The 11,947-nt window shown below is 22.8% G+C and overlaps 4 protein-coding genes across 4 annotated transcripts in view; 2 read left to right on the forward strand and 2 right to left on the reverse strand.

The window, feature by feature from the left end:
• Positions 1–1,090: 1,090 nt before the first annotated feature.
• On the forward strand, positions 1,091–3,399 carry DICPUDRAFT_47162 (uncharacterized protein). The gene has a single exon (XM_003287001.1). It carries the CDS (start codon positions 1,185–1,187, stop codon positions 3,351–3,353), a length of 2,169 nt encoding a protein of 722 aa, XP_003287049.1. The 5' UTR covers positions 1,091–1,184; the 3' UTR covers positions 3,354–3,399.
• On the reverse strand, positions 3,398–7,880 carry DICPUDRAFT_31883 (uncharacterized protein; the record flags this gene model as incomplete). Its single annotated transcript, XM_003287019.1, has 2 exons — positions 3,398–4,002; positions 6,665–7,880. The coding sequence occupies 2 exons, from the start codon at positions 7,878–7,880 to the stop codon at positions 3,398–3,400; spliced, it is 1,821 nt and encodes a 606-aa protein (XP_003287067.1).
• A 380-nt stretch (positions 7,881–8,260) lies between these two features.
• DICPUDRAFT_47166 (beta tubulin) lies at positions 8,261–10,285 on the reverse strand. The gene is made up of 4 exons (XM_003287020.1): positions 10,255–10,285; positions 9,717–10,100; positions 8,774–9,505; positions 8,261–8,693 (listed from the first exon to the last, which is right to left on the reverse strand). Exons 2-4 carry the CDS (start codon positions 10,021–10,023, stop codon positions 8,374–8,376), a joined length of 1,359 nt encoding a protein of 452 aa, XP_003287068.1. The 5' UTR covers positions 10,024–10,100; positions 10,255–10,285; the 3' UTR covers positions 8,261–8,373.
• A 1,167-nt stretch (positions 10,286–11,452) lies between these two features.
• DICPUDRAFT_151126 (uncharacterized protein) overlaps positions 11,453–11,947 on the forward strand; it is a gene marked incomplete at both ends in the record, with an annotated part of 909 nt that continues 414 nt past the window's right edge. Inside the window, one exon of the mRNA XM_003287002.1 lies at positions 11,453–11,833. Coding sequence (XP_003287050.1) covers positions 11,453–11,833 — 381 coding nt within the window. The remainder of the gene's footprint in view (positions 11,834–11,947) is intronic.

Genomic DNA, 11,947 nt, shown 5'->3' on the forward strand with positions numbered 1-11,947 from the left:
AAAAAATATAAAAAATAAAAGTATATATATGATGTTCGAATTTAAAAAAAAATGAAAAATAAAAATAAAAATAAAAAATTAAAAAAAAAAAAAATTAAAATTAAAAAAATTAATTAAAATTTTTTTTTATTTTTTTTATTTTCATTGTAATAAATAAATATTAATGGTTTCAAATGATGTCATGGATTCAATAATTACTAATAATTTCTCTATTTTTTTATTAATTCCCAAATATTATAAAAACATTGAAAATCAATAAAATTATTTCAAATAAAAAAAAAAAAGGTAAAATTTTATTTAAAATTTAATTTTTTTAATATATTTTATTTCAATGTTTTGTTTTAATTTTATAGTTTGTGTTTTGTGTTTTGTGTTTTATCAGTTCCCAAATTTTAAAAAATTAAATAACAACATTAAAGTGTAATGTTTAAATTATAAGGATTACATTATCTTTTTGTACGTTTGGATTTAAATCCACGTTAATTTTTTATTTTTTTCAGAATCATTTATAAATAGTTTTTTTTTTTTTTAATATATTATTATACATATTATATATATTATATACACTAAATTAATTATATTATAATCATTTGGGGGTAATATTTTAAATTCGAATTTAACTTTTTATGGGGTGTGTTGTTTTTTTTTTTTTTTAATTCTTAAACTTATACATTCACAATTCATTCACACACCAATAAATTATAAAATTAAAATATATAAAATATATTATATAGCCCTTTTTTTTCTTTTGGTTTTTCTTTGGTTTTTTTTCCAACAACCTTTTTTATTATAATTTAATTTTTGTTGTTGGAAGAAAACATTTAATGTAGTTTTAAATAGATATTTAAACTTTTGTGCACTCACACGACAGATTAAATAAAATAATTAAAAAAATAAAATAAAAATAAAATTATCATTAAATAATGATGCAATAGAGTATAGTTTATAACCCAATTAGAATTTGTAAAGATAAATAAATGCCATAATTAAATATTTTAATTAAATAATAAAATAAATAACAAAAAAAATAATATAAAAAAAAAAACATTAATTTAAAATATATCTAAATTATATATTGTTAGAAATTTTTAAAAATAATAAACTATTAAGAAGATATCTATTTAATAAAATCATCATCACACTACCGCCACCACCTCATAACTTTTAAAATTATCTTTTTAATAATGAAATATTTATTATTAATTATTTTATTAATTAATTTAAATTATTGCTTTATTATAGATAATAATAATAGGGGTCAATATAAAATTTCAGAAAAATTAATAAATAAAATCAACGATAATAGTAACAATTTAAAAATATGGATAGAGTTTACTGTAAAAGATATATCACATCATAATGATAATAGTTTTGTTGATAATTCAAGTGGTGACAATTTAACAAAAAAACAAATTATAGATTTAATAGGCATTCACAATGATTCAATAGAAAGAAGATCAAAAAGAATAGCCTCTACAATTGATATAGATAACCATGATTTACCAATTTCAGATTATTTTATAAAAGAAGTTTTAAATTGTAATAATAATATTATTTTAAATTATAAATCAAATTGGTTAAACTCAATTTCGATATCAATTAAAAATAAAAATAAAAAACAATTAAAAGATATAGTAAATTGTATTCAAAAAAAATCTTTTGTAAAAAATTTAGACTTAGTATTAAAATATAAAAATAATTTAAATAGAAAAAACAATAGTAATGATAATGATAATAATAATAATAATAACAATCTCAAATTTCAAAACAAATTATTAGAATTAAATATAAAAAATAACTATTCTAATAAAACAATCAATGAAATATTTAATAATACAAATAAAGTTAAATTGGATGAAAAGTTTTATGGTTTATCATACAAAGGTTTAAAACAAGCAAATATAGATAAATTACATCAAGAGGGTTATTATGGAACAAATATTAAAATATTAATAATAGACAGTGGGTTTTATAAAGATCATGAATCACTAAAGCATATTAATTACATAGGGGAATACAATTATGTAGATAAAAAGAATGACACTCAAGATGAATTTGACCCAAATTTAACAGATCCAACAATGTCACAAAATGCACATGGCACAGCAACTTTATCGGTTATAGGTGGATTTGCTCCAGGAAAATTAATTGGCTCTGCTTTTAATGCTAGTTATTTTTTAGCTAAAACAGAAATTATATTTGAAGAAAATTTAGTTGAAGAGGACTATTGGATTGCAGCATTAGAAATGGGTGAAAGAATGGGTATAGATTTGGTAACAAGTAGTTTGGGTTATAAAGAATGGTATAGGTTTTCAGATTTAAATGGAAAAACTACAAGAATAAGCAAAGCAGCAAATCTTGCAATTAAGAAAGGCTTGGTGATTGTAATTAGCACGGGAAATGATGATAAAAAGGGTATAGATAGTCCAACAGATAGTGAATATGTTATTGCAGTTGGTGGTGTAACTCCTAGTGGTCACGAAAAATCTTTTATAAGTTCTATGGGTCCTTCTTCTGATGGAAGAATTAAACCAGACATTATGGCATTGGGTGAGCAAGTTCAAATTGCATACTTTACTGGTAAGGATCATTACAGATTAGAAATTGGAACAAGCTTTTCAAGTCAAATAGTTGCCGGGGGTATAGCTTTAATCATGGAAAAAAATAAAGATTGGAATGCCTATCAAATTTACGAGGCTATTACAAAAACCGCATCAAAAGCAAATAATCCAGATATTAATATGGGCTATGGGATATTTAATGCATATGCAGCATCTCAGTATAACCCATCAAAGCACTCGTGCATAGAGGTTGGATGTTTAAATAATGGAGTTTGTAAATCAAAAAATGATTATCCCTATGATGGTCATAGTTTCGAAGATGTAGTCATTGGTCATTGCAAATGCCCACCTGCGTACTATGGTATTCAATGTCAATATAAAAGAGAAATATGTAACCAAGAGCTATGTAACTATCGTTATGGCGTTTGTCAAATAAATGAATTCTTAAAAGAAAACAACTCTTTATCATACAACTGTATTAGTCCCAATAATATTAAAAAACTAAAAGTAAATTTTGATCCAAATATTTTAATTTTAAAAACAAACAACTCAACAAACAATAGCAATAATAGTAGTAGTAGTAGTAATAATAGCAGTGATAATACTAATAATAATAGTTTAAATAAAAATAATAACAATAACAATAATAATTCAATTTCAAATGAAAAGTTTATTTTAATAATTTGTATTATAGTTGGCTTTTCAGTTTTAATAATTACAATATTATTAATTCTATCAATCAAATTGTTTTTAAATATTAAATTAAATATAAAAAACAATTCTATGATATAAAAAATAAAGATTAAAATTTAAACTTTAAATTAATTTTATTTATTTTAAATTTTACAAATTGGTAATTGATTATCATTTTGATTAAAAACTAAATTTTTACTGTTTTTGGATAAGCATGTATATGATTTTCCCAAATTATTTATTTGGCAAACTGATTCAAAGTCATTAGTGCATCTTTGACCACATTCTATTCTTTTATATTCACAATTAACACCATAATATGCCGGTGCACATTTACATACACCAAAGCAACATGTACCACGACCAGAACACCCACCAATGAAACAATTTTCAATAATTGGGTTGTATTTGTAGGCTTTATATGCATCTACAATTCCATGTCCCATATATTGATCTGGGTTAGAACTTTTTGATGAGGTTTTTAATAAAGCTTGTTTAATTTGATTAGCTGACCAATTTGGATGAGCTTGCATTAACAAAGCTGCAATACCAGCAACTAGAGGACATGAAAAGCTAGTACCATCTAATGTCATATAGTTATTTTGTGAATGTACAAATGCTGCAGCTACATTTTTTCCCAAAGCCATAACATCTGGTTTTACTCTTCCATCCGCAGATGGTCCTACTGATGAAAAAAAGGTTCTATCACCTTTAATATCCACTGCACCGACTGAAATTACATCCGAATCTGCCGGTGCTCCAAAGATATCGTAGCCATTATTTCCCATTGAATTGACCAATACCATACCTTTTGAAATTGCAATATTTGCAATTTTTGACATTCTAGATACTTTCCCATCTAATTGAGAGTAATCATAAAACAAATATGATAAAGATGAGGAAACTACACAAGCCCCTTTAGATTCGCCCCATTCTAGTGCAGCAATCCAATTATCTTCCTCTACCAATGTATCGGGACCACTTACAATTTCTGTTTTTGCCAATAAATAATTAGAACCGAAAGCAGGACCAACTAAGGTACCTGGTAATAACCCACCAATTACAGATAATGTTGCTGTACCATGAGCATTTTGATCATTTGAATTGTCATGTACTTGCAATGGCTCAGTTGTATTTTTTGTTTTATTGATAAAGTTATATTCATCCAAAATCTTCATATGTTTAAATACCTCATGGCCTTTAAAAAGTAGGAAGCGAGCAACTAAAATAGTAACACCTCTTCCATTATAACCCAACTCGTGCAATTTATAAATATTGGTTTGATTTATTGGTGCAATTGAATCACCATAAAAATTCTTTTCTTGTAAAGGTTCATTTACATCTTGACTATTGTCATTGGCAAATTGTAACTTTACTCTATTTAATTTTTTATATATTTCATTATTTTTATTAATTTGGTTATTTTTTTTAATTAATTTTTTTATATTTTTAAATTTTGATACTATATCAATTGTTTCTACAAAATCTTTTGAGGTGATACATGATAGAGATTCATTTAGCTGATCATCATTGGTATTTTTGATTTTTATGGAAACTGAATTTAACCATTTTGATTTATGAACGATTTCTATATTTGAGCAATTTAATAAACTTTCTATTTGATTTTCTAATACAGGGATATCATAAACATCAAATAATTGATCTTTATTTTCTATTCTTTCAAATCTTCTTTTATAAGATAAATCTGAAATATCAAATTGATCTTTATTACTTGAATTTATAATTTGATTTTCTTTATTATTAAAAAATACCCACAGTTTAATATCTTTTTCATTATATTTATTTAAATGGTTTTTTATTTTTAAAATTTTACTAATAACACTACAATTACTATAATTTATTAATAAAATGATTATTAAAAATAAAAAAAAATATTTAATAATCATTCTTTAAAAAAAAATATTTTTTTAAAAAATAATTTTATTTATATTTTTTAAATAAAAAAAAAAAAACCAACTATTAAATAATGTTTGTTAATTATTTTATAATTATTTTTTTAAATATTATATTTTTTTCAAACTATTTTAATTTATATTTTTTTTAAAAAAATAAAATAAAACCACAATTTATAATTTTAAAAAAAAATAAAAAACAAATATATAAATGTTAGTGAACATAGTGCTAAAAATATAAAAATATTTTAAAAAATAAATAGATTTAATACCCCCATTTTTTATAATCTTTTTTACATAATTATATTATATTCTTAATTTGATACGAATATCTTTTATTTTTTGAATTTAAACTTAACAAAAATAAAAATAAAAAATAATAAAAAATAATAAAAAAATGACTTTATTAATTTACAATACAGTACTTATTCTTTACAATCAATAAAAAAATAAATTCAAAAAATAAAAAATAAAAATTAATAAAGAAAAAGATTTATCAATATATTATTTTAATCACAAGATTATGATTTTGAAAAAAAAATTTATAACTAACACTCCCACACATACACACTAGTGAAAAAATAACCATTTATATTTATTAACCCAAAAACAAATACATTTACTTTCTTTTTCTTTTTTTTTTATTTATTTAAAAATAAATTTTTTATTCCATTTCTATATTATTACCATTTTTAAAGATTATATTTTTTTTAAAATATAATAATACTGTTATTAATATAATTAATGAGCCACCAACACCAACTATAACCCCAATAATGATAGAGTTTCTTTTTTTGTTATCTTTAACATTTGGGTCAAATAAACTACTATCATTATTGTCATATAAATCTGAACAATTTTTTAAACCACCACATAAACCACATTCGTTAAAATCTCCAAAACAATTTGGGCACTTACTTTTTGGGTCGTATAAATCTTGAGTTTGATTAGATGAGCTTCTTATACAAACAAATGAATAACCACCCATATTTATTTGACATTTACCACCTCTGTGCGTACATTCATTTGAGCACTTGAATTTAGGGTATTGGCAATACTCTCCATATCTATTAATTGCACAAGAGCACTCGCCACCACAACATCCACCATAACCTGAGCATTTGTTGATTGTACAGTTTTTATCGATTGGTTGATACTTTGACGCTTTGAAGGCATTAAATAATCCAAAACCATAAGAGATACTTGGTGCAGAAAATTGTGAACCACTTGATCTAACTGCCTCCACTATTTGCATTGATGTTAAATCAGACCTAGCCTGTAGTAGTAAAGCAACACCACTCGCTAACAATGGACATGAAAAACTTGTTCCACTAAGCCTATAGTATTTATCATAGCCGCTATTATCAGCAACATAATTTAATTTACCCAATGCCATTAGATCTGGTTTAACTCTACCATCAGAAGATGGTCCAATAGATGAGAAACCTGTAACAATACCATTATAGTCCACTGCGCCAACTGAAATAACATTAAAACCATCGGCTGGTTCTGAAATACCAGTTTCTCCTTCGTTACCAGCACTAATAATACAAACCATGCCCTTTGTAACTGCAATATCTGCCACTTTTGTAATTCTATTTGTTTTACCATCCATATCAAAATAATCTACCCATGATAAATAACCTAAACTTGCTGATAATAAATCTGCTCCTAATTGTTCGCCCCATTCTATAGCTGCTATAAAATTATCCTCTTCTATTGGAGACTCAGATCTAACATCTTCAGTTTTTGCCAATAAATAGCTTGCCCTATATGCTGCACCAACTAATACTCCAGGCTTGTAACCACCCAAAACCGATAATGTTGCTGTGCCATGCTTTAATGGATCGTCATATACAGGATCATATGTATTACCAGTATCTGCAATATTATCTACAAAATTATATTCGCCAGCAATCTTCATGTTTTGAAAAACTTCATGACTCTTATTAAAACCACTATCTAAAATCAAAATTCTAATACCATCTCCATTATAGTCTCCCTCTGCCTGTAATTGATCAATACCAACCTGTTTAATTGAATCATATGAATAACCATAAAAATTTATATCATAATTTACTTTTAATAAATTACTATTACTATTATTACTATTACTATTACTATTATCACTATTGATATAATTATTATTATTGTAGTTATTTAATTCTTTATATACAATTGGATTATTTTTTTTATATTTTCTCACTAGATCAATATGATCCACAAAAGATTTTTTATTTATACAATCTAAAATATTATTTAGTTCTATTGTTGATTTTGATTTAATATTAATTGAAATTGAATTTAACCACTTTGATTTATATTTTAATTCAATTATTGTTTCTTTATTATTATTACAATTTAAAACTTCGTTTATATATTCATCTGAAACTGGTAAATCATTTTCGTCTATAAAATTATTATTATTACTATTATTATTATTATTATTTAACCTTTTCTTTCTTCTATTTATTGATTCTGTTTTAATGTTTGCTATTTTTTTGATTTTGTTATATATTATTTTATTATTTTGTTGCTGTAATATATCTGTATGATTCTTATTTTTTAAATTGAAAAAAACCCATAATTTTATATTATTTTCATTATTGTTATCTATATGTTTATAAATATTTTTTGATATTTTATTATTGTTACAATTTGTGTTATTTATAAATAATATTAAAGCAATTAAAATAAATAGATATATTTTCATTATTAAAATAAATAAAATGATTGAAAAAAAAAAAAAAAAAAAACTGTAGTTTTTTAAATTTTTTATTTTTATAATTTATTTTTATTTTAAATTAATTTTTTTTTTCTCTATACGTTATTCTTTATTTTTAGTTTGGTGTATAAATATTTTACTGTTTATTTGTGATAATACATATGGTCTCTACAAAAGAAACTTTTTCCAAAACCATCATCCTCTCTTAATAATATTTAAAAAAAAAAAAAAAAAAAAAAATAAAGATAATTTTTTTATAGTTTTTGTGGAAATAAAAAAATTAAATTATTTTCTTTGTTTTTTAATTAAAAAAAAAAAAAAGATAAAAAAAATAATAAAATAAATAATAAAAAAAAAAAAAAAAGTTTATGAAATCAATCATTCAAGATTAATCTTTTTATTGTTATTGTTATTGTTGTTGTTATTATTATTGTCATTATTATTATACTATTTTTCTGCATTCATATATTATTCATATAATTTACATTTCTTCTTCTTGGTGTTCATCAACATCATCTTGAACTTGTTCTTCTTCTTCAGTATCGTTGGAGTATTGTTGATATTCATAAATTAAATCGTTCATATTGCTTTCAGCTTCTGTAAATTCTAATTCTTCCATACCTTCAAGAGTGTACCAATGAAGGAAAGCCTTTCTACGGAACATAGCTTGGAAGTGAACTGAAATACGTTTGAAAAGGTCTTGAATGGCTGTATTGTTACCAATGAAAGTAACTGACATTGGTAAACCTTTTGGTGGGATGTCGCAAATACTTGATTTAATATTGTGTGGAATCCATGGCACTAATTTATAAAAAAAAATATGAACTGTTAGTATAGGTAGAAGATGGGAAAAAAAAATTTAAAAAAAAAAAGATAATTACCGAAATAGGAACTGTTTTTGGTTTGGATATTGTTCATTTGTTCATCAACTTCTTTGGTGAAGATTTTACCTCTGAAAAGAGCTGAGGCAGTTAAGTATTTTCCGTTGGTTGGATCGGAAGCAGCCATCATATTTTTAGAATCAAACATTTGTTGGGTGAGTTCTGGAACGGTGATACGGTTGTATGATGAGTTACCTTTGGCAGTGAGTGGGGCGAAACCAACTAAGAAAAAGTGAAGACGTGGGAATGGGATTAAGTTGACAGCTAATTTTCTTAAGTCACTGTTTAATTGACCTGGGAAACGTAAACAACAGGTAATACCAGACATGACTGATGAGATTAAGTGATTTAAGTCACCATAGTTTGGTTGGGTAAGTTTGAGGGTCTTGAAGCAAATTTCATGTAAAGCTTCATTATCAATACACATGACTTCATCGGCATATTCGACCAATTGATGGATGGAGAGAGTAGCATTGTATGGTTCGACGACAGTGAGTGAGACCTTTGGTGATGGAACAACAGAGTAAGTACACATCATACGATCTGGGAACTCTTCACGGATTCTACTGATTAATAAAGTACCTAAACCTGAACCTGTACCACCACCAATAGAATGAGTAACTTGGAAACCTTGTAAGCAATCACAATTTTCAGCTTCTCTACGAACAACATCAAGAACTGAATCAACTAATTCAACACCTTCGGTGTAATGACCTTTAGCCCAAACATTACCTATTTTTTTTTTTTTTTTTTTTTTTTTTTTTTTTAATTTGTAAAAAATTTTTTTTTTTTTTTTTTTTTTTTTTGTGATTTTTAATAATATTGAAAATAAATTGATAAAATAATTGAAAGGTTAATTGATTGATTGATAAATTAAAAAAATTAATATATTTTTCTTTAATTATTACTATTAATAATATTAAATAATTTATAATTTACGTACCAGCACCTGATTGACCATTGATAAAGTTGTCTGGTCTGAATAATTTACCATATTGACTTGCTTTAATAGTATCGACTGTACCTGGTTCAAGATCTACTAAAACAGCTCTTGGAACATATTTACCATCTCTAGCTTCATTATAGTAAACATTAATTCTTTCTAATTGAAGATTTTTTAAATGTTGATCTTCTCCACCAATGTGTGTACCATTAGTTTGAATACCGTGTTCTTCAGAGATAACTTCCCAAAATTTTGAACCAACTTGATTACCACATTGACCAGCTTGAAGTTGAATAATTTCTCTCATTTCTGATTTTAAATTATTTTATTTAAAAAAAAAAAAATATATATTTATATAAAAAGAAACCTGAACTATAAATAAAAATATTTAAAATTAGTAATTAATTATTAATTTTATTTATTTTTAATATATAAAATACAAATATAGATATATATATTTGTTATTTAATAATTTATTATTTTAATAATGAAAAAAATGAATGAGTGTTTAAAAATAATAAACCTACTAAAAAAAAAAAATTAATGAATTTTTATTAAGTTCTTTATATGAAGAAGAAAATAGTAATAAATAAAAAAAAAAAAGCTTTGATGTTGAAAAAAAAAAAAAAATTTTAAAAAAAAAATAAAAAAATTTTGTAAAAAAAAAATTAAAAAAAATAAAAAATTTTTTTTTTTTTAAAAAATCAACAAATAATTTATTATAAAAATATTTTTAAAATTTTTTTCTACTATGGTGAAATTCATATATATATATAAATAAATATTAAATATTTAATATTTTCATCAGTTAGTATAAGGGAACTTCTATTTGTTTTTTTTTTTTTTAATCAAATTTTTTTTTATCTTGATATTTTTTCCCCCCCCAAAAAAAAAAAAAAATATAAAAAATATAAAAAATATAAAAAAAAAAAACTAAAATAAAAAAATATAAAAAAAAAAGTTTAAAATATTTATTTTTAAAAGATATAAAGAATAATTTTTGTCAAAATCAATTATAACAATCTTAAAAAAAAACAATTTTTTTTTATTTTGTCAAAATGCCCAATTGCAAAAAAAAGAAATAAATAAAAGGAATATTTTCTTTGCAAGATATTTTTTTTAAAAAAAAAAGATTGGCGCCAAATATCTTTAAATATACAACAAAATAAATAATAAAAATAATTACAGAAATTCCCAACTATCCCAAAAAAATAACATTCACCCCGAAATTTTTTTTTTTTTTTTTTTTTATTTGTTTATATTTAATATTTTAATTAAAGTTATTTATATAATAAAATAATAAAATAAATAATAAGAAATATTTTTATCCCAAACAATTCGAAAATTATCAAAGTGTTGATTAAAATATACAAACAGGTAAAAGTTCATTAAGGTACGAAAAATACATGTATCATTTATTTTACTTTATTTATTTTTATTATTTTTTTATTTATTTATTTTTATTTTTATTTTTATTTTTATTTTTATTTTTATTTTTATTTTTATTTTTATTTTTATTTTTTTTTTTTTTTTTTATTTTTATTATTATTTTTTTATAAATCGATTTGTGGGGGTGGGGGATTAGATATTTTTTATATTTTATATTTTTTTTTATTTTAGTGTTTAATAAAACTATTTTTTTTAAAGAACTATTAATAGTTTTTTTTTACACAAATATAATTAATAATAATTTTTTTATTTTTTATATATATATATTTTAAAAAAAAATATAAAATATGGGAATAAAAATAGAAAATGAAATTCAAGAAAAAGATGATTTCGTAAAAATAGACCTAAATATACAAAATGATAATATAACAGATTTATATAGTGATATGGTTTTACCACATATTAAACAAATTCAAATTCAGCAACAACAACAAAAACAACAGCAGCAACAGCAAATACAACAGCAACTACAACAACAACCACAACAAATTAATATAAGTTCAACTGGAATACCAATTTCCTATAATAAATTTTTTAAAGAAAAAATTAGAAAACAATATGCATGCAATATGGGTTTCACCAGATTCGATTCAAATTTATATCCAATAGAGATGAGTAATTATTTAACGGAGCAAGAGTATAAATCATCAATAGATCAAATAAATCAAGTTTTTAACCATTATAGAAGATTTTCAAACATAATTCATTCATTTCTCTTTGTTGAGTTTACTTCATTATTTATTACTTCAATTATTTTTTTAGGTTATGGCGGTACCTACGAG

This window comes from Dictyostelium purpureum, assembly GCF_000190715.1.
Source record: "Dictyostelium purpureum unplaced genomic scaffold DICPUscaffold_87, whole genome shotgun sequence".
In the NCBI taxonomy this organism is placed as follows: Eukaryota; Evosea; class Eumycetozoa; order Dictyosteliales; family Dictyosteliaceae; genus Dictyostelium; species Dictyostelium purpureum.